Consider the following 23,277-nt stretch of genomic DNA (forward strand, 5'->3'; position numbering starts at 1 on the left):
AGTATCACACTGCCTCACTGGGCATCTAAAAATCAGTCTTTGCTATTTCAATAGATGGAGAAGGACCACAGGTAATGGCGGTTAGGGAGGAAATACGAAAACAAATTCTCAGGTGTGTCAGAAAGATAATATAACCATATTATATAAACAACTCAATCTAGACAGGTCTAGGTACCACTTCTGGCCATTCCATTTCCTAGCTATGTAACTTCAGTGAATGCATTTAGCCCCTCATTTTCCCAATTTAGAAAATGGGTGTTAAAATCTACTTTATAAGGTGCTTGGTGAAGATTAAATGAGAAAGTATACAAATGTTAGGGCTTCCCTGGTAGCTCAGTGGTTAAGAATCTGCCTACCAAGGCAGGGGACACAGGTTCAAGGCCTGGTCCAGGAAGATCCCACATGCTGCGGAGCAACTAAGCCCATGTACCACAACTACTGAGCCTGCACTCTAGAGCCCGCGAGCCACAACTACTGAGCCTGCATGCCGCAACTACTGAAGCCCGCGGCCCGTGCGCCGCAACTACTGAAGCCCACACGCTGCAACTACTGAAGCCCGCGCGCCTAGAGTCCGTGCTCCGCAGCAAGAGAAGCCACCGCAACGAGAAGCCCACGCAACACAACGAAGAGTAGTCCACGCTCTCCACAACTAGAGAAAATCCTCACACAGCAACAAAGATCCAATACAGCCATAAATAAATAAATTTATTTTAAAAATTCATACAGATTTAAAAAAAAACACAAATGTTAGCTGTTAATAATAGTAATTCATGATGGGAGGGATTCTCGACTCTTGAGATTGATGCTTGCTCTATTCATTTGCTAGGACTGCTGTAACAAAGGAACACAGACTGGGGGCTTAAACACAGAAATTTATTTTCTCACAACTCAGGAGGCTAGAAGTCCAAGATCAAGGTGTCAGCAGGGCTGGTTTCTGTTGAGGCCTCTCTCCTTAGCTTGTAGATGGCTGTCTTCTCCATGTGTCTGTAAATAGTCTTCTCTCTGTAATTGTCTGTGTCTAAATTTCCTCCTCTTATAAGGACACTCATCATACTGGATTAGGGCCCACCCTAATAACCTCATTTTAATTTAATCACCTCTTTAAAGGTCCTTTTTCCAAATATAATCACATTCTGAGGTATTAGGACTTCAACACATGAATTTGAGGGGGGAACACAATTCATGTTAAGAGAAAACTTGGACCTACAGAAAAATAAAGATAATAAGTAGCTGGTAACCCCAGTCATAGGGAAGCTTCATTTCCTTCCAGTCTTTTCAAAATTTTTTCCCGTGCATAGTTGCATATACTATATATGCAGTTCTACTTTCTGCTTACATTTTGCATCCATGGAGTGCATGCCCCATAGATTATTTAACTTTTGCCCTGTATTAAGATGATTTAAACTCTGCCACATATCATTCCTGGTCTTTTTTAGCCCAAAGGCAAAGCAAGATTCCTCAGAAGATGAGAGTACAAAGCTGTGTGCTGGAGGTAAAGGGCAAGGTCACTCTGGGAATCTCCCTGCCCCTGGGACCCTTTGGAACTGACTCAGGCTGAGATCCCTCTTTCCCCTCCTCCCACCGGCCGAGCATGTTGTCACAGCCCATGACTCCTCAGTGGGGATGTCGTCAAGGAGGCAGGGCTGGTGTTTAAGCAATCTTCTCTTTCTCAGGGACACACTCCAGCCTTCCCATGAAGGAAACTGCCTCTGTGTATGAGCTCTGGGGCTCTGGGGAGCTGAAGGCAGCTCTGTATGCTTTTAAGCCCTCCATCTTCCTCCCCTCCATGCACTAAGCCTCTCCCCAAAAGATGGCCAGTGTCCTAAGTTCTTTCACCCAAGTTAGTTTTACCTGCTTTTGAACTTCATGTTAATGGAATCATACATGTGTCCTCTCTTGTATCTGGCTTCTGTCACTCAACCATGTTTGTAAGATTCATTCATGTTGTTGTATGTCCTTGTGGTTGATTCATTTAATTATATGAATATTCTACCATATTTTTATTCATTCTACCTTGATGGACATTTGGGCTATTTCCAGTCTTTAGCTATTATAGACAGTGCTGCTGTGGCTATTATACTACTTGTCTTTTAGTGAATGTATCTTTGTTGGGTCTATACCTCAAAGTAAAATTGCTGGGTCTTGGGGAAGGTGTGTATTTAGCTTCAGCAAATACTGCTCGACAGTTTTCCAAAATGACTATCCCATTTTACACTCCCACATCAGACTTCTACTTTTTTTTTTATTGAGGTAAAATATGCATAACATAAAATTTGACCATTTTAACCATTTTAAACAATTCGGTGACGTTAAGTACGTTCAAATTGTTGTGCAACCATCACCATAGTCTGTCTCTAGAACTTTTTCATCATCCCAAACAGAAACTCTGTACCCATTAAACAATAACTACCCATTCCCCTCTCTCTCCAGCCCCTGGTAACTTCTATTCTACTTTCTATGTCTATTAATTTGAGTATTCTAGGTACCTCATGTAAGTGGAATCATGCAGTATTTGCCCTTTTGTGACTAGCTTATTTTACTTAGCATAATGTTTTCAAGATTCTTCCATGTTGCAGCATGTGTCAGAACTTTATTCCTTTTAAAGACTGAATAATATTCCATTGTACGTATAGACCACATTGTGTTTATCTAGTCATCTCTTTTTTTTTTGCGGTGCGCGGGCCTCTCACTGTTGTGGCCTCTCCCGTGCGGAGCACAGGCTCCGGACGCGCAGGCTCGGTGGCCATGGCTCACGGGCCCAACCGCTCCGCGGCATGTGGGATCTTCCCGGACCGGGGCACGAACCCGTGTCCCCTGCATTGGCAGGCGGACTCTCAACCACTGCACCACCAGGGAAGCCCCAATCTAGTCATCTCCTGATGGACACTTGTGTTGTTTCCATCTTTTGGCTATTGTGAATAGTGATACTATGAAAATATGTGTACAAGTATCTGTTTGAGATCCTACTTCAGTTCTTTTAGGTATACGCCTAAAAGTAGAATTGCTGGATCATGTGGTAATTTTATGTTTACCTTCTGAGGAGCCACCAGACTGTTTTTCACAGTGGCTGCACCATTTCACATTCCCAGTGCAGGAGGGTTCCCATGTCTTTACATCTTGCCAACACTCGTTATTTACTTTTTTTTTTGCCACCCTAGTAGGTATGAAGTGGTATCTCATTGTTATTTTGATTTGTGTTTCCCTAATGACTAATGATATTGAGCATTTTTTCATATGCTTATTGGCCATTTGTATACCTTATTTGAAGAAATGTCTTTTCAACTCCTTTGACTTTTTATTTACTTATTTTTAATTGGGTTGTTTGTTTTTTGTTGTTCTTGAGTTTTAGGAGTTCACTGTATAGTCTGGATATTGTTTGGAATTCTACTTTTTAATGTTATACTCTTTTTTTATTAATGTTATACTCTTATATACTGTTTGAATACTTCATCATGTTCACATTACTTTTTGTTTGTTTATCTTCTCAAAGAACCAGCTTTTAGTTTTATTGATCTTTGCTATTGTTTTCTTTGTTTCTATTTCATTTATTTCTGCTCTGATCTTTATGATTTCTTTCCTCCTGCTAACTTTGGGTTTTGTTTGTTCTTCTTTCTCTGGTTCCTTTAGGTGTAAGGTTAGATTGTTTATTTGAGATTTTTCTTGTTTCTTGAGATAGGCTTGTATAACTATAAACTTCCCTCTTAGAACTGCTTTTGCTGCATCCCATAGGTTTTGGATCGTCATGTTTTCACTGTCATTTGTCTCTAGGTATTTTTTGATTTCCTCTTTGATTTCTTCAGTGATCTCTTGATTATTTAGTAACGTATTGTTTAGCCTCCATGTGTTTGTGTTTTTTACGTTTTTTTCCCTGTAATTCATTTCTAATCTCATAGCGTTGTGGTCAGAAAAGATGCTTGATATGATTTCAGTTTTCTTATATTTACTGAGGTTTGATTTGTGACCAAGATGTGATCTATCCTGGAGAATGTTCCATGTGCACTTGAGAAGAAAGTGTAATCTGCTGTTTTTGGATGGAATGTCCTATAAATATCAATGAAATCTATCTGGTCTATTGTGTCATTTAAAGCTTCTGTTTCCTTATTTATTTTCATTTTGGATGATCTGTCCATTGTTGTAAGTGAGGTGTTAAAGTGTTACTGTCGATTTTCTCTTTTATAGCTGTTAGCAGTTGCCTTATGTATTGAGGTGCTCCTATGTTGGGTGCATATATATTTATAATTGTTATATCTTCTTCTTGGATTGGTCCCTTGATCATTACATAGTGTCCTTCCTTGTCTCTTGTAACATTCTTTATTTTAAAGTCTATTTTATCTGATATGAGTATTGCTACTCCAGCTTTCTTTTGATTTCCATTTGCATGGAATATCTTTTTCCATCCCCTCACTTTCAGTCTGTATGTGTCCCTAGGTCTGAAGTGGGTCTCTTGTAGACAGCATATAGATGGGTCTTGTTTTTGTATCCATTCATCAAGCCCGTGTATTTTGACTGGAGCATTAAATCCATTCACGTTTAAGGTAATTATCGATATGTATGTTCCTATGACCATTTTCTTAATTGTTTTGGGTTTGTTTTTGTAGGTCCTTTTCTTCTCTTGTGTTTCCCACTTAGAGAAGTTCCTTTAGCGTTTGTTGTAGAGCTGGTTTGGTGGTGCTGAATTCTCTTAGCTTTTGCTTGTCTGTAAAGCTTTTGATTTCTCCATCGAATTTGAATGAGATCCTTGCCGGGTAAGAGTAATCTTGGTCGTAGTTTCTTCCCTTTCATCACTTTAAGTATATCGTGTGACTCCCTTCTGGCTTGTAGAGTTTCTGCTGAGATATCAGCTGTTAACCTTATGGGAGTTCCCTTGTATGTTATTTGTTGTTTTTCCCTTGCTGCTTTCAATAATTTTTCTTTGTCTTTAATTTTTGTCAATTTGATTACTATGCGTCTCAGCGTGTTTCTCCTTGGGTTTATCCTGTATGGGACTCTGCACTTCCTGGACTTGGGTGACTATTTCCTTTACCATGTTAGGGAAATTTTCAACTATAATCTCTTCAAATATTTTCTCTGGTCCTTTCTCTCTCTCTTCTCCTTCTGGGACCCCTATAATGTGAATGTTGTTGCATTTAATGTTGTCCCAGAGGTCTCTTAGGCTGTCTTCATTTCTTTTCATTCTTTTTTCATTATTCTGTTCCACAGCAGTGAATTCCACCATTCTATCTTCCAGGTCACTTATCCGTCTTCTGCCTCAGTTATTCTGCTATTGATTCCTTCTAGTGTAGTTTTCATTTCAGTTATTATATTGTTCATCTCTGTTTGTTTGTTCTTTAATTCTTCTAGGTCTTTGTTAAACATTTCCTGCATCTCCTCGATCTTTGCCTCCATTCTTTTTCCGAGGTCCTGGATCATCTTCACTATCATTATTCTGAGTTCTTTTTCTGGAAGGTTGCCTATCTCCACTTCATTTAGTTGTTTTTCTGGGGTTTTATCTTGTTCCTTCATCTGGTACATAGCCCTCTGCCTTTTCATCTTGTCTGTCTTTCTGTGAATGTGGTTTTTGTTCCACAGGCTGCAGGCTTGTAGTTCTTCTTCCTTCTGTCACATTACTTTTGTAGTTTAAAAACCCTCATCTGTTATCCTTTCTTATTTTAGGGAAGGATTATTTAAAACAATTGTCGTCATCATCTGAAACTAAAGGACAATTTTTCAGAAGAGGACAGTTGGGAGAGCTCACGCTGACCTTTCCATGGCACAGCACTGTCCCTCTGGTCCTTGTTGTGCTGCAGCCTAGTAGACTGATGCGCGCTAGTGTCTGGGCCAGCGTTATGGGAACGCCTGGGTCAGGGCATGTTGCCGATGGGCCCAGTTGGAGCCCCTGGCAGGTTTCCTGACTCCATGCTTTGGCCACAAGGAAGGGTGGGTAAGAACATTGGTTGTGAATACTCTCTAGCGTATGCCTTGGAGTCAGGCTGACCTGGCTTCTGAACCTCAGTTTTCTCATCTTTGTAAAGGAGCTCATGCCTAACTTGGCAGCATAGTTGTAAAGATGAAATGGGCCCAGTCTCCGGATTAACGAATGGTAGTTATTAACTCAGAGTGCTTGTTTAAAGGGCGGCCAAGCAGGGAGGATTCAGAAGGAGCATGACAGACTGAAACAACCCGAGGTTATCCAGAATGATCTGTATGGGTGACGGTGTAGCAGGATGCATACAGCGCATATGTAGACTCATAGCCTTCGGAAATGCTTAAAATCTTCTGCCTCCAGCTGTGACCTTGGGTCAACTCTATGTCTCGTGAGACTCCATGGGGCTAATGTCGCTGAATATCTATGATTTTGGTTCTTCGGCCCACAAACCAGGAAGTGGTCTGCCCTCTTGAGACCAAACTCAGAAGCCCATCTGAAACTCATATGTGATCACATTACTGGTCAGAGGAAGTAAGCCAAGTCTCCTTCTGCAGTGGCTTGCAATAGTCCTTGATCCAGTCAGGGGGCTGTTGTCAGGTCTTGGCTCCCATGGGGTATCTTCCAGAAGCCCCTCCTTCCTAATACTCTTTTCCTTCCTTCCCCACAGTGGTTTTCACGGACTGCCCTGGGCAAGAGTCGGCCCTGCTGACTGATGATGACTTCACTGTTCTGAACAACAAAACAGTCCAGGTAAAACACCATGTCCACCTTCAGGAGAGAAGAAAGACATTCTCCGTGCATGCCCAGCTTGCTGCTGGCCAGGAGGCCGAGGTTGCTGTGGCTGTTGTGAGCCATGTTACCCCTGCAGAGGACGCAGGGTTAGACCTCAGTTGCCCATAGCTGTGCGCGTGGGTACCGATCTAAGCAGGGTAGTGCTTGCAGCTGCCCAGTAGGGGGCACCAAAGTCAGGCAAGGGGGGCCCAGAGCTGCTTTGTGAGTAACGGCCCAGTGCCCTTCCTCCCTTGAATTCCCTGTCCCATCTCCCTTTCCTTCTTTCCCATATCATGCCGGTAAACCGCAAGTGAAGGTGATCCCAACACAGGACTGCCAATCTCATGAACCTTTGGGAAGATGGACCTGAGGCTCTTGGCCACATTTCTTTGTTTTGTCTAATTTAATTTTTTGAGCAGCTAATATATCCACATGGTTCAAAATTTTAAATATTAAAAAGTTTTAGAATGAATAACCTCCCCTTTTTTCTTCCCCTATGTCTAATGCCCTCTCTACCCCTATATGCCTTATTTTCCCACCCTTTTACACAAAAGATGGAACAGTGCCTGGCACATATTAAGCCCTATGTAAGTGTTTGTTAAATATAATACTAAACTACATTAAGCTGTTCTATATCTTGTTCTTTTTCACTTAAGTATGGATATATATCAAAGATCTTTCCATGCCAGCACAGAGAGACATCCCTCATTTTTAAAGCTGTATACAATTTCCACTAGATGGATGTATTATAGTGTATTTAATTGGGACTTCTCTATAAGTGAACACTTAGATTATTTCCAAGTTTTCTTTTACAATAAACCCATCTGGGCCTCTGTCCTTGCCATGAGCCCCTGTAGATGAGAGGATGTTGGGTATGTTCCAGTTGTTTGCACACCTGGGTTAAGGGGTCTTCTCTCCTTGCAGGAAAGGAAAGCATTGAAGATCTCCCCATCCAAACGTATCTTGCGAAGACGCAAGAGAGATTGGGTGGTCCCGCCAATATTTGTCCCTGAGAATGGCAAGGGTCCCTTCCCCCAGAAGCTGCATCAGGTATGACTGTGCCTTCTCCCTGGGAGTCATTGGTGTCTTCAGGGACTCTCATTCAAAGGCCTGAATATGAGGTTTCTTGCTGCTGAGCCCTGGGGACCGCAGAGGGAAACTCTCTGATGGGAGCAATTTCTAATCAGGCAGTGCCTCTCCACCCCTCCCCACAGAGGGTTCTTTGCTACAATCATGAGATATTTGTCACTTTGTCAGCTGCCATTTTCTTTTGCTTCCAGCTCAAATCTAATAAAGACAGAGGCACCAAGATTTTCTACAGCATCACGGGGCCTGGGGCAGACAGCCCCCCTGAGGGTGTCTTCACCATAGAGAAGGAAACGGGCTGGTTGCTGTTGAATAAACCACTGGACCGGGAGAAAATTGCCGAGTATGAGGTAAGTAACCTTTAGCGTCCAACGAGAAACAGGGCCCCAGGAAGGGTAGTGCCAGGCTGACCCCAGGCCTGTGTACCTACAGCTCTTTGGCCACGCTGTGTCGGAGAATGGTGCGTCCGTGGAAGAGCCCATGAACATCTCCATCATTGTAACAGACCAGAATGACCACAAGCCCAAGTTCACCCAGGATGTCTTCAGAGGGAGCGTCTTGGAAGGGGTACTACCCGGTAAGAGAACTGGGGAGGGCACAGCTCTAGAGGTCTGCTGGCCCCAGACCTGGCCTTGGGTCCACTTCTGGAATCAGCCCAGACTCTTAAAGGCTGGAAGAACCCTTCATACCTGATTTCCTGGGCTGTGCCTCAGATTACCTGGGATCTTCTTAAAAATCCAGATTCCCCCACTCCATCCCAAGACCCCTGAATAAGAATGATGCTGGAGTAGAGCCCCAGAATCTGTGTATTTGAAAATTTCCCAGAAGCTTCAGATGATCAGCCAGCTGCAGCTTTGGAGCTGCAGAGACCTATATTTGAATCTGGATTTTGTCTGTCATCTGCTATGACCCTGGGCAAGGTCTTGACCTCTGAGCCTCAATCTTCACACCTGAAAATGGGGATAATATCAATAAAGCTCAATAAAGAGCTGTGAAGATTAGAAATAACACATGCCTACTGCTGTGTGATATGAAGCACCTGACATGAGGTTCTTTGGGGAAATGGCAACTGCAAGGAGGGTGGCAAAGGGTGAGAGAAAGCAGAAGATGAATTGTCAGGCTGGGGAAGAGGGTGAGAGGGGCTGGCAAAAGACTAGAGAAACAGGTGACATTAATGACCTCAAAGACAGTGCTGGTGAGGAGGGCTCCTCCTCTCCCTTTGTCTCTGAGTTGTGGAGAATTACAGAGAAATGTGAGTTGGTTAGGTTGCCAATAATAGACATTTCCGGAAGAAAAACAGTACCTTCAACAATATGGAACCTTTTCCCCCTTTGTATTGAGGAAGCCTAGAGGTGGTCAAGCCAGGCTGGAATGGTGCTTTAACGTGTGGGGGAACTAGGCTCCTTCCATCTCGTTGCTCTGCTGTTTTGGCTTTATTCCCAAGATTACCTCATGGTTGCTGCTGGAGCTCTGGCCATTATATCCGGAAGGAGGGAAGGGGTGGGAAGAATAAGCCCCTTAACTCAGAAAAACGCTTCCCCCAAAGCTGTATATCCCATTCGTCCGATTTCAGTCTCGTGGCCACAGCTAGCTGCACGAAGCGAAATAGTTTTGGTTCCCGGTGGGCTTGTGCTCAGCCTAGAATGATTATGAGGATTATGTTTCTAAGAAGGAAGGGGAGAATGGGAAATGGGCACCAATTAGCAGTCTCTGCCACGAGTGGAACATGGGGCCAAGCCAGCGAGCAGGGTGGAGCCTCTCGGAGTTCCAGAAGTGGGCAAGGCTGGAATCGGAGCTGGAAGGGAAGGTTGCACACTCATCAGCGCTTCTCCCCTCCAGGCACTTCTGTGATGCAGGTGACAGCCACGGATGAGGACGATGCCATCAACACCTACAATGGGGTGGTTGCTTATTCCATCCACAGTCAAGAGCCAAAGGACCTCATGTTCACGGTCCACCGGAGCACAGGCACCATCAGCGTCGTCTCCAGTGGCCTGGACCGGGAGGTAAGTGGCCCTTCGGGAAGGTGCTGCCTGCCCAGGCTAGCCCAGGCTGGGGTCTGACGCTCAGAGCGGAAGCCTCTGCCCCCAAAGCCCAGGGCAGAGCAGTGGGGACCCAAGTCAGCTGGGAATGGCTGCTGCTGTGTCCCACATTGATGTCCTGCAGCTCCCTCGGGCCAGTGGCACGTTGCCAAACCATCTCGTTAAGGCTGAGGAGGCAGCTGTAAAACACAGACGTTTAATACTTTCTGCAGGTTTTCTCATTTCCTCTCGGCATGGCTCACTTAGCACGCACATTGCCCAGATTTGTCCCGTGTGTGCCACAAAGCAGAATTAGCTCCATGGATATTAGAGTTGCCTCCTGTTCCCTAATTAATACCTTTGCCCAAATCCACACTCAAAGCTCCCATTCTGCATCCGCCCAGGGTCAGGAAGCAATGCCCAGGCTTCATCCCACGACAGGCCCAGGAGAACCGTTTGGATCCACAGTTCCCCTCCCCCTCCACCCTTTGCTTCTGGTCCTTTCTGCAGTGGGCAAGCAGTGGGTCAGGAATCAAGAGAACACTTAGAGGGAGGAACATTCTGCTTCCCTCCCCGTACACCCAAGGCTGTGCCCAACGCGCAGTGGCCTTCCACTTCCACTCTCCTTTTCTCCCCAGAGAGTCCCTGAGTACACACTGACCATCCAGGCTACGGACATGAACGGGGACGGCTCCAGCACCATGGCTATGGCCATAGTGGAAATCCTCGATGCCAATGACAATGCTCCTGTGTTTGAGCCCCAGCAGGTAATGCCCCTTCCTTCCTTCTTCCCTCGTCAGATGATGAAGGACTAAGTTTCTCCTTTCTGATGAAACTCCAGAACCAGCCTACATTGCTTCAAGTCCCAGTCCCAGCACTTGTGAGCTTTGTGACCTGAGGTGAACTACCTAACCTCTCTGTGCCCTATTTCCTAATCTGTGAAATGGAGATGATGCTCCATTGTCTCCTACTGCACTTTTCTGAGTTTTAAATGAAATAATCTATGTACAGTTCTTAACACAATCCCAGGTACACAAGTGCTCAATATGAAAATCTTTGTTGATATGGAAAGTCCTAATTTGCCTCACACCTATACCTGCCCACATTCCCCCAGTGAATGCTTGTACACCTCACGTGACAGAGGACTCAGTGACAGTCGAGGTGACACCCACCCCCTTCCACCTGTAGGTAACTCTGACGGCTAAACATTGTTTAGGCCTGATTAAAAATTTGTTCTCAACAGCTGATTTCCCCATCTTTGCCACCTGTTCCAGAATTTCCAAAAAGTTCCTGGTCAGTGCCCCAGAGCAATCAGACACCTAGCCCTTCTTGCCACCTTCCTTATGCCTTTCTGATCTCAGCTAGATATAGGTGACTACTCAATGGTGAGGCCTTGGGCACCCAGATCAGTGAGATTCCTGGAGCGCCAGGCCCCTGGGTGTAGGGAAAGCAGGCCCAAGATTGCCGTGCTCTGTCCCAGCAGCTGTGAGGCTGACTCTTGGGATGTTCTGCATCCATGCATGCCTTGAAACCCCAATAAGTGGGTTGGGCGGTCCAGGAAGGGGTGAGCGGCATGGGGCGCCCCTGGAGTTGGATGGAGGATTCACAGCCAGTGAAGAGTGGAACAGCCTCTCAAGGTGGTCAGTCTCTCCGCTCTGACTGTGCTGTGCTTCCCACGCTGACAGTATGAGGCCCATGTGCCTGAGAACACAGTGGGCCACGAGCTGCAGAGGCTGACAGTGACCGATCTGGATGCCCCCAACTCACCGGCATGGCAGGCTACCTACCGCATCGTGGAAGGTGACAACGGGGACCATTTTACCATCACCACCCACCCTGAGAGCAACCAGGGTATCCTGACAACCAAGAAGGTGAGTCGGTTTGGGTTTTGTACAAGGGCCACACCTGGGACAGTCAGGTCTGCAGCCTCCAGGACTAGGGAGTACCACCTGCCTTGGGAGACATACCTTGGACCACTCACCAGGGAGTGTACCAGGCCAGTGGCTTGCAACACTCTCCCATTCCTCTTGGGTTGGGGAATTCCTTTGTTCAAACTAAACCTTACCCAGGGACCCAGTTCATAAAACATTCATAAAACAGAGTTGCTGATCTAATTGAGGCAGATCAGTGGGGGCCCCCCCCCTCCCAGATCCCAGTGTCCAGTGGCTGCTCCCAATCAGTCTTACACAGAGGGTCTCTGTTTTATTGGAATTCTTGCTAATTTTGCATTCAATCCATAATTCACATCTAGGTGTCTAGGTGTTTGGATAGTAAAATGTTTTAAATTACTTAGTAGTTAGGCATACCCTTGCCTCTCAAAAAGTCTTTTAATAAAATGGATGCTTCAAGAAGATGGGTCCAATCTTTCTTTGATTTCTTTTACCTCCTGGTTTATTATGAAGAATGGCCCAGTTTGAGAAGTGGGGCTTTATATAATACTTTAAAGGCTGTCCCCTCCTTGCAACCAAAACTTTGTAACACCCCTTTCACACTGTGAAATGAATTTCATTTATAATATAACTTCTCTAACTTACATAATTTCTAGAAAAATGGAATGCTCTAACTGTAAAATAAAAGAGAATTTTACAGGAAAAGTTACTGATAATAAAATATTTCCATATGTAAACCTTTGGGCACAAGTACACTAGAAAACATAATGAAGCGGTTAGTTTCTTGCACATCGTCCAGATGTAGTAGATACTATATGTCACTCTAGTGACTCATATCACGAGTGGTATTGATGTTTTTCCAGAACAGCAAATAAACAACTTTGGGAAAGACGTGAACAAATCAAATTACAAGCTCCCCTCAGAAGTTGCATTCCTGGAAAATTCAGTATAAATTAAAACCACACCAAAAACTCGGTTTGTATGTAAAACACGTTCTAGACTATAAATATAAACAGAACATCACACCCATAAATACATGAATGTCCATGGTGATATTGGCAAGTCACATGGGATATGGGACAGTTCTTTGTGTCCCTGCCCCAGCCTGTAAATGCCAGTGGCATCCCCAGTCATTAGGACACCTAGAAATGCTTCCTCCAAGTTTCTACAACACCCCCTAGGGGGTGTCATCACCCCATAGGGAACCAGTTCTAGGCTTAGGGCTTACTACTCTAGTTGCCTTTGGGGTGGTGGTCTGAGAGGCCCCACTGAATGTCCACTCAGGAAATGCAGGAGGCTCTATGGGGTAGGGAAGGGGCAGTATTGTTGCTGGTGGGAGCCTCCAGCCCCCCATTGTGGGCCCTTCTGGCATCACAGCACTGCATGGGGCCTCCTCACAAAATGGCAGCTCAGGTCCTCCTTCCTGTTCTGTCCCAGGGCTTGGATTTCGAGGCCAAAAACCAGCACAACCTGTACATTGAAGTGATCAACGAGGCTCCCTTTGTGGTGAAGCTCCCAACCTCCACGGCCACCATAGTGGTCCACGTGGAGGATGTGAATGAGCCGCCTGTGTTCGTCCCACCCTCCAAAGTCATCGAGGTCCAGGAGGGCATCTCCATCGGCGAGCCTGTCTGCACCTACACCGCGCGGGACCCCGACAACGGGAGTCAGAAGATCAGGTACATAGGAGCTGGGCTTAAATTCAGCTAAATGCGTGGGTACTGTTGGATGGGTTGTTTATTATAGCCAGAGTTTGTTCTAATTGCCATAAAGACTATTAAATATTTTGAACGTCACCCCTGTACAGGGCCTTCCGTTCCTACCCTCCATGTGGCTGAAGTCCACGGGACAGGTATTCCTGCTCCCTCTCATATGTCCCTGCTGGGACCCCACCTTCTGCTCAGGCTCCCATTTGGGGGTGAGATGCATTTTCCACGTAATCCTGCTTAGGAGCCCTGAGTCCTATGAAACCCTCTGCCTGTTGGCATGAGGAGGCTTTGAATGATGACTCCAGAACTCTAAGTATTCTGAGTGTGATTCTTCTCAACTTTTCTGCTCCAGCTACCACATCCTGAGAGACCCAGCAGGGTGGCTAGCAATGGACCCAGACAGTGGGCAGGTCACTGCTGCAGGGGTCTTGGACCGTGAGGATGAGCAGTTTGTGAGGACCAACATCTACGAAGTCATGGTCTTGGCCACGGATGATGGTGAGAGCTTCCTCCCAGCCCCTCCACATGAGCACCTTTGGAGCCAAGGACACCGCATGTTCCCTCCACAGACAGAGTGTGGTGTGGGGAAGCGGTGTCAGCAATCCTAGCTGGGAGGTCAAAGGGGTCTCTCAGAGGGGTCTTTTAAAGGGTGGTCCTAGGGTTGGCTGGTTTCAAGTTCCCTAAGACCCAGGAGTTAGGAAGTATCCTGAAGACTCCTTTCAGCCTAAGTTTGTGGTTCACTGAGCCCTGAATTGGCCTGTTGGTTTCCCCTTATGAATGATTAAAAAGGGCTGCCTGGAAAGTGTCATGATTGATTAGTGATGTCACACCATGACAGGATTGGGGGTGATGATGTAATTACCATCTCTATTTGACACATACTGAACCAAGGCCTGGAGGCAGGCGAGAGATTACTGCAGGGCTGGGAAGCAAAACTTCCCTGAAGCTGATCAGCAAACACTGCATCAACCCTGAGGTGGCCAATAGGTTTCTCTTTGTAATAGATTGGTAGTGGCTGTCTGGATGAAGTGGCTGCAACTGTGCTGTGATCAGTTAGTAATGTCTGCCATGGACACAAAATGAGAATGATGGTATGTTTGCCATGCATTTGTCATCACTAGTTTGATCTATAATGAAGCTAGTGTTCAGAGGCTCTTGAAAGGTTACAGTTAGATAGTAAATAGGACCCTCCTGAGGCTGATTGGGTAGGTCCTGGGAGAGCTTAACATTGATTCATCAACCCAACCAAGGGCACATGCTGAAAAGAGATCATGTTTGTGATTACAAACAGGGAGCCCTCCCACCACTGGCACGGGGACCCTCCTGCTAACACTGATGGATGTCAACGACCATGGCCCGGTCCCTGAGCCCCGTCAGATCACCATCTGCAACCAAAGCCCTTTGCCTCAGGTGCTGAACATCACAGACAAGGACCTGTCCCCCCACACCTCCCCTTTCCGGGCCCGGCTCACACACGACTCGGACATCTACTGGACGGCAGAGGTCAATGAGAAAGGTAACTGAGTGGTGGTGGCAGATGGGTGTCTGCCCCCTACCAAGACCCGACACACCTTCTTGCCCCAGTGTCTTGTGGGTCACCGAATTACCAGTCTCCTCAAGAATGTCAGTTAAATGCTGCTTATTAACTTAGTGTAAGCCTTTGGAATTCCACAGGAGCCCTTAAACACCATTCTAGCTCAACCACCTGCCTGTACAATTGGAAAAACAGGCCCAGAGACATGGGATGTGCCTTTCTCACTCTCACATAATGAGGGAGTCAGAACTCCAGCATGGGGATAACAGCTAACATGCCTGAGCATGCTTGCTGTGTGCTAGGTGCTGTGTGCTATGTGCTGTGTGCTATGTGCTGTGTGCTATGCTTGCTGTGTGCTCTGTGTGCTTTAAGTAGATTCGGCTACTTAAACCTCACAACAACCCTGTAAAGAAGGTACTGTTATCTCACACATACATGCATGTGCACCCATGTTACAGATGGGGAAACCAAGGCTTACAGAAGCTTAAATATATTGCCAAGGGCATTATGGTTAGAAAATGACGGCCCCAGGATTGGAATGCAGGCAGTCTGCCATACCAGGATGCTTTGCAGCTTACCATTTATCAAACCCTGGCGATATGCAAGATGCTTTTTGTACTTTTCCATATTTAATATTTCTACCATCCTCTGTGATCAGTATTTTTATCCCTATTTACAGATGAGAATGAGGCTCAGAGAGGTTAAATAGTGTGCCCAAGGGCACAGTGTGGATAAGCAGTGGAGCAGAAATTGAAGCTGGGGTCCCTCACCCCCACATCCCTGCTCCCAGCCGCCTCCCTGTCCTTCCTCTTTCCCATCCCCCTGGAGCTCCTCAGCCTTGAGTGGTTTTTCAGTTGTCACAGGACTGGAGAGAGGACTTGCTGGCATCAAGTGGGCAAGGACCCAGGTGTGTGAGAAAGAGGCATCCAGGCCCAAGTGCCAGTAAGGCCCCTGGAGAAACCCTGCTCACTCTGGTTTAAAGCATCTTCCTCTTCCTCTTGGGGCTAGAGTCCCCCAGGAGGGGAATGGGGAGCCAGAACATTCAGGTTCTGCCCCGAAGTAACAAAATGCCTGGTACCTATTACTGCTGCTGAGCCCCGCCCAGAAAGGACTGGGGAGACCTGCTTCAGACACACACCTTGTCTCATTTTTATGATTCCTGTGATTTGGGGATGTATATCCAGCACCTTTCCTTGAGGGAACCCAAGTTGGTCTCCTGTCACCACCTTGTGGCCTAGAAGCCAGTTTTCCCCCGCCCTGACTGTATCGTTTACAGAGCGTAGACTCTGGAGCCAGAATGCCTTGGTTCAAGATCCAGCCCTTGCATTTACGAGGTTCGTGGCTGTGGGCAAGTTACTGAACCTCACTGTTCTGCAGTTTCCCTACTTGTAGAATGCTGCCATGATAGTACCTACCTCCATACAATCACTGTGAAGATTAAATGAGTGCCTGAAAGGCATCTTGTCTGGTATATCAGTGCTCGGTAGACGTCAGTGGTCATCTTCACCACCACTGTTTCCCAAACAATCACAGATCTGACTCTGTCAAGTGTGAGCATTAGGCCCAAAGCTCAGTGGTGCCAACACCTGATACTAGCATTGATACCCGGTTCTTGGTTTTGACTTAGTTGTTCTATCTGACTGTGTTTTTTTGTCAGAGGAGTTAATCCAAACTCTACACCTGTGTGACCTTGGGCTGCTTACTTGACCTCCCTAAGCTTCAATGTCTGCATTTGTAAAATGAGGATAACAGAACCTGCCTCTTAAAGTTCGGGTGGATATCAGAGTTGGGCTTGGCACATAGTAAGTGTCAGTTTAGTCACTGACACTGCCACCAGCACCATCATCAGCTGAGAACTCAGCCCTCCAGCGTGGGAACAGGATAGCAGGAGGGATGTTTGGGTGAAATACCCCATGTTAGCCTCTCCACTTGGTAGACCAAACATTCAGCCTACAGAACTCTCTCTGCCTGCCACTGCCGAATGGCAACAGGGTGAATTCTCCCTTCTGGCCTTTTAACTAAGAGGGTCCCAGCAAGCATGCAGAGCCTTTGAACTGAAAATGGCTTGAGGTCACTGCTGAAATAGGCCAGCAAGCCTGAAGGTGGGTGGGCTAGAAACGTGGGGTTGGTTTTGAATGTCCCAGTGATGGGGGGACACTACTGACATTTAGTGGTGAGGACTTGAATGCTCGGGAAGGTTCCTCATGATGAAGAATAGTTCCATCCAAGCTAATAGTGCCCTCTTTGAGAAACTTGGGTCTAAACGAAAGGCCTTTCTTCAGAGAGGCCTCTGACTCTGTATTTCTCACCCGCAAACACAGCCCCCCTCCCCACTCCAGGAGTGCTGCACACCCTCCCCAGAGTGATACCCGTCGTGCAGGCCGCACTGAGGCTTGGCTTCTGCTCTGTGGCTGCCTGCTGCCCACCCCGGGCCTTTGAAGGCTGGTTAGCACAGTGCCCGTTGCAGCCTCACTGCCGGCATCTCTGAACTTGTGTGCAGTCACTAATGCTGGGATAACACAGGTTAGCACCCTCTCTGATCTGCTTAACAACATCAGTTACATCACCAAGTCATATGCATTTTGGATTTATTAATAATTGATGCTCACTCAGAATATCCGTGTTTCGGATACTGAAATTCTATCATACAGTTGAGGTGTAAACATTATATTTACTATTGCAAGAGCAAAATGCTGCAATAATAAATGGTAGTGAATTTTCAAATAGGAAAGCAGGTGGCCAGTTAATGTAAATATTAAAAGATTGGGTTAGCTATCTTTTAGGAAGAACAATGTTTGTTTGTTTTGCGGCAAGGAATAATCTAGCAGCTAATGGTACTGAGAAATTATTGGCTCTACATGCCATGACTTTTTAAAAACATCGTATTTAAAAAATGCTGTGATTATTGATTCATTTTAAATAAAGTGATGAATTTATTCTTCTATCCAAACAATCCTTTCCACAGTGGTAAATTTGGCTTTGGCCGAATATCAGTTTTTAACACTTGGTATAATGTGCTTTGGGGATATTGCTTCCTGTTGCCCAGATGCAGAGGCTGCCTCCTCAGACCTCCGTCATGGTGTGCTCAGTTCCCACCATTTGTGGTCTCCTGAGATGAATAATTATCTGTCCACTCCAGGAGACACAGTGGCCTTGTTCCTGAAGAAGTTCCTGAAGCAAGACACATACGACGTGCACCTTTCTCTGTCCGACCACGGCAACAAGGAACAGCTGACGGTGATCAGGGCCACCGTGTGCGACTGCCACGGCCATGTGGAGACCTGCCCCGAACGCTGGAAGGGGAGTTTCCTCCTCCCCATCCTGGGTGCTGTCCTGGCTCTGCTGTGTGAGTGCCGGCACCCTTCCCCTTCTGAGGACAGGATAGTTAGAAGACCTGATTCTACCCTGAACTTCACGGACTAAGGGGCCACCAACATTGTGCAACTGTTCCTTAAACTCTTAATTCCCAGAGTGTCATTCAATCCATAGATGTTTATGGAGGTTCTGGAAGGTGCCAGGCTTTGGGGATGCATTGGGGAGCAGACTCGACCCTGCTGTCAGATCATCTAGTGGCTAGAGCGGTGGTTCTGAAGTCGTGGTCTCCAACCAACAGCGTTAGCATCACCAGGAATTTGTTAGAAAGGCTAATTCTCTGGCCCACTCCTGACCTACTGATTCAGAAGCTTAGGGGTAAGACCCGGTAATCTGTGTTTTAACAAGCCCTTCAGGGGATTCTGATGCATGTTAGAGCTTGAGAGCCATTGGTCTAGTGAGCAGAAATGTTTAGTTAAAAACTAATTTCTTTGCTCTAAAGGTAGAACCTATCACATTTGCTTTTTTCACTCTCTGAATTGTCCTTACACAGAAAACATGCATTCAATCACATATGAATACAAGAGCAAGCTTTAGTTAGTCATCATACTGTGTAGCAAGCACTGTTAGGCGCTGAGGGTACAACTCTTAACAAAACAGACCAGTCCCTGCCTTCATGGAGCTTACTTTCCAGTGCAGCGAGCAAACGACAAATAATCTGGCAGAGAAATAGGTGTTGCTATGGATTAAAAAAAAGTTGGGTAAGGAGGTGAGAACCCATGGGCTCCCAAAGAAGGCTAGGTCAGTTTTGTCTGGCCAGAGGGAGACAGTGGTTCCACCGGCAGGGAAAAAAAGGGAAAGCTAAACAGTGGCTCTACCCTCTTACATTAAACAGCCATAGAGAGGGCCAGGGGGTACCCTCCTCATATGGGATTAACTGGGGGTAAGGCGAGCAACTAGGCACTAGCTGGCCAGTCCCCACTGTGTCCAAATAGACTGTCAGCCTTTCAAACCATATTACTAAAACCTAGTCCCTCTCTTAAAATGCCAAAATAGCATTTGCACCTAAGTTCACATTACTGCGTTATATCAAAGTTGCACTGTCTTGCTTTTTTTTTTTTTTTTGCGGTACACAGGCCTCTCACTGCTGTGGCCTCTCCCGTTGCGGAGCACAGGCTCCAGACGCGCAGGCCCAGTGGCCATGGCTCATGGGCCCAGCCGCTCCGCAGCATGTGGGATCTTCCCGGACCGGGGCATGAACCCTTGTCCCCTGCATCAGCAGGCGGACCCACAACCACTGCACCACCAGGGAAGCCCACACTGTCTTGCTTTTAACTTAAAGTCTATGGTTATTAGAGGACACCTAGTGACTGAAAAAGAGTCATGTTGAAAAGCAACATCTGCTGGGAGATTCCCATCCCCACAAAGGAGGGTTTCCTTAAGGACCAGTACCACCAATATGGGAAGACTGACAGTAAAATGATACAGAATTACAGGTGGGGGAATGAAGTCAGAATGCCAGTAGGAAGAGGTGATTTTAAGCTGAGAGCTCAAGGGTGAGAGCCATGCATAGGCATAGAGAGTGTTCCAGGTGAGGCACGAGCCTGGTTGAAGGTTCTGAAGTGGGAGACTGCTGGGTATATTTGAGGAACCCCGAGGAGGCCAATGTGACTAGACTTGGGTGGCAGGGAGGCTTGGAGACAGGCAGGGGCCAGTCCTGTAGGCTTGATGGGAGTCAGGGATTTTCCTAGGTGCAAGGGGGCCACTGAAGTGTGTTAAGCTCTGGCAACTGAATAGAGGGGTCTAGAATTAGATGGGGCTCTGGGGGTTTGTGGGTCCTGGCCAGCCGTGTGGTTGCTGGGGGGTGAATATTCACACTCCCCATCTCTTGCAGTCCTCCTGCTGGTGCTCCTGTTTTTGGTGAGAAAGAAACGGAAGATCAAGGAGCCCCTTCTGCTCCCAGAAGATGACACCCGTGACAACGTCTTCTACTACGGCGAAGAGGGGGGTGGCGAGGAGGACCAGGTGGGGCACTGGGGGGTCTGGGGGTCGGGAGGTGGATGGCCCCCACAGCCACTGGCAGGGATGGTTGGGTCAACCAATTAACCATGTCAGCTGCGTCAACCAGACCCTGGTCTGAAGCATCTGTCTTCTGAGAGGGTGTCTGGTCCATGGCTCTAGTCTCTTTGGCCCCAGCCACCTTGACCTTGAACCTGTGCTTAACTGGGGAGGAGGGGGTTTGGAAACTAGGGCTTTCAGAGATCTCTGACATTATCTGTCTTCTAAGACCTACCCATGAACCAGAACATCCAAATGGTACGGAACTAGGGTGAAATGTAAACGGGGGGAGTGGAAGGGTCCTTCTCCATCCCATGACCTTCCCCTTTCATGAAGGACTATGACATCACCCAACTCCACCGGGGCCTGGAGGCCCGGCCTGAGTTGGTTCTCCGCAACGATGTGGTGCCAACCTTCATCCCCACACCCGCATACCGTCCACGGCCAGCCAACCCAGATGAAATTGGCAACTTCATCATCGAGGTGAGGCATGGGGGGCCATCCTAGCGCAGCCCTTTATTCAAGCATCAGCAGCACGAGCACAGACGGGCTTGGAGTCTTGGCTCTGGGTTCAAATCCTGACTCTACCTCCAACCTGCCGTGTGACCTCTGGCATATTTGAGTAACTTCTGAGCTTCTGTTCCTCCTCCATAAAACCCTAAGTTTCAGAGTGGTTAAGAATAGGTTAGGAATTATTTTTTTATTCAGCAAATGTAGTGGTTGTCAGGAGAAAACTCTGGAGCCAGACTCCCTGGATTTGAATTTTTAAAGATCTCAGGTGATTCCAATCTGGAGCAGAGTTGGTGTCCTCTGTCGTAGGGTGCTTTAGGGGTTGGATGCAGGATCACTTGGAACCGTGCTAGCACAGGGAACATCAAAAACGGAGCCTCTGACTCACCCCCTGAGACTGTGATTCAGTTGATCCGGATGTGACTGGAGCTTCAGAATTCTTTTAAAGATTCCCAGATAATTTAAGTTTGGGAACCGCTGGCCTGGTACCTAACATGTATTAGGTAATGATAGCTACTGTTGCTAATAGCTAAGTGTATCTGATATTCTCAATTCTGGTCACATATTTGATTTATCTGAGGAATTTTGAAAAATATCAGTGCCTGGGACCCAGACATTCATTTTTTTTAGGCTCTGATGTTTTTTTAGTTCCCCAAAGAAATCAGATATATAGCCAGGGTTGTGAGAACCACAACCTAGGTACATAGAAGATGAGTGATATGAGCCTAGCACAGCCTGGTACCTTGATAGCAGTCAGTTAAAGGAGGTTTTTAATACGAGGGAGGGAAGGAGGAGGGAGAGATGGGAGGGGAGGGAGGAAAGAAGGAAGGAGGGGAGGATGGATGGATTTGGGGAGTTCAAGGAAGCAGCAGTGGGCACAGAGCTCAATGGGTGGTCAGGATACCTCACTTTGGCTTGAACCCTTCTTACCTTTCTTGCTTTCTAGAAATAGCCTGGTGGTCAGACTCTGTTCTTTAGCCTGAGCGTATTTGAGAATCCTGTGCAAAAACAGAAGTGGCTGGGGAAAGTTGCTCAGGGCAACTTTGCCTTGGAGCCAAATAACCAGGAGATTTTCCCTCCAGTTAGATGAAGACAGTTTCCGGAATATCTGTGTTGGACAGTTTGCAGATACTGTCTCAATTAATGCCTGCCTGCATCAACTCTGCAGAGTAGGAAACCTGTTGTCTTCCTCATTTCACAAATGAGGAAATAGTGTTCCACTATATGCCGGGTACTATGCTAATAAGTGCTTTTATATTTACGTATATTCATTTATTCCTCTAAAACTATAAGAAGTCTTCCCATTTTAGAGATGAGGGGGGGAAAAATGGCACGGAGAGGTTAAGTTTACACATCGTGTGTGCAGTCTGATTTCAGAGCCCCCACCCTGAACTGCTGGCCTGTCACACTGAGCGCTCGCTCCAGGCTGGGCCCTGTGCTGAGGATTTATGTGCATTATTTCATTTTCAACCTTCAAAACCTTAAAGGAGGGGAGAGCTGGCTTCGCAGATGGAGAAATGCAGGCTCAGTTAACTTGCCGGGGCTCTCACAGCTGCCAGGTGTCTGATCCCGCAGCTCCTAACCCCCTGCTCTCTGTCCCCCAGAACCTGAAGGCGGCCAACACGGACCCCACGGCCCCACCCTATGACTCCCTGTTGGTGTTCGACTATGAGGGCAGCGGCTCCGATGCCGCCTCCCTGAGTTCGCTCACCTCCTCTGCTTCCGACCAGGACCAAGACTACGACTATCTGAATGAATGGGGCAGCCGCTTCAAGAAGCTGGCAGACATGTATGGCGGGGGTCAGGACGACTAGGCCTCCCTGCCTGCAGCGCCGGGGGCCTAAACACCAGGCCCGCAGCTGCATCTCCAAGGGGTCTCCGTCCCCACCTCGGCCAGGGACTTCGAAGCTTGTTGAGAAGTAGCCTTAGCAACTTGGAGGGAAGAGGCGTGACGTTAAAGGGGCAGGTTTCTAAGCCTTTCAGCATGGAGGGACCCGGGCAGTTTGATTTCAACAGTGGAAACCTCTTAGCCTCGGCCAGGGCTGCTGAATTTCCGGGAGTCTCTCCCCTGCCGTAAGATGCTCAGCCCTGTGTACCGGGCCTGGACTGACTCTGACTCCCCCATGTTGACGTTCTCTCTGGAATGGACCCTCCTCCTTAGAAAGAGGCCTCTTATTGCAATCTGGATTTTTTTTTTTTTTTAATGCTATTTTCAAAAAGTTAGAACCAGGTCCTCAGCCGCCCCTGGGGTCCTCCAGAAGCCCAGGCCAGAGCTGCCTGGCTCATGTGCCCTCACGCGTTGCATTTCTCTCTGATGTCTGGACCCCGAGGCCTCCTGTTTGAATGGATTACTGCGTTTTTATACCGAGCGTGTTTAGGTGGTCCTTTATTTTTTACTTTCCCTATCGAGTGCTGTAGAGGAAGGGTGATGACAATGCTGTAAATGTACTAGAACTTTTTTATTAAAGGAACTTTTCCCAGA

At 47.0% G+C, this 23,277-nt stretch overlaps 1 protein-coding gene across 7 annotated transcripts in view; it reads left to right on the plus strand.

The window, feature by feature from the left end:
* CDH3 (cadherin 3) overlaps positions 1–23,277 on the plus strand; it is a 108,026-nt gene extending 84,749 nt beyond the window's left edge. For 6 of the 7 annotated variants that reach the window (XM_030863550.3, XM_060289517.1, XM_030863547.2 and 3 more), the window contains 14 exons: positions 6,573–6,655; positions 7,601–7,726; positions 7,957–8,112; positions 8,195–8,339; positions 9,602–9,768; positions 10,422–10,550; positions 11,469–11,654; positions 13,110–13,351; positions 13,734–13,879; positions 14,673–14,897; positions 18,055–18,261; positions 20,122–20,252; positions 20,622–20,768; positions 22,400–23,277. In XM_030863550.3, the coding sequence (XP_030719410.2) occupies positions 6,573–6,655; positions 7,601–7,726; positions 7,957–8,112; positions 8,195–8,339; positions 9,602–9,768; positions 10,422–10,550; positions 11,469–11,654; positions 13,110–13,351; positions 13,734–13,879; positions 14,673–14,897; positions 18,055–18,261; positions 20,122–20,252; positions 20,622–20,768; positions 22,400–22,609 (2,300 nt within the window). In that variant the 3' untranslated portion in view covers positions 22,610–23,277. The remainder of the gene's footprint in view (positions 1–6,572; positions 6,656–7,600; positions 7,727–7,956; positions 8,113–8,194; positions 8,340–9,601; positions 9,769–10,421; positions 10,551–11,468; positions 11,655–13,109; positions 13,352–13,733; positions 13,880–14,672; positions 14,898–18,054; positions 18,262–20,121; positions 20,253–20,621; positions 20,769–22,399) is intronic. The other variant, XM_060289520.1, reaches the window with a different exon arrangement.

This window comes from Globicephala melas, chromosome 19 (genome assembly GCF_963455315.2).
Source record: "Globicephala melas chromosome 19, mGloMel1.2, whole genome shotgun sequence".
Taxonomy (NCBI): Eukaryota; Metazoa; Chordata; class Mammalia; order Artiodactyla; family Delphinidae; genus Globicephala; species Globicephala melas.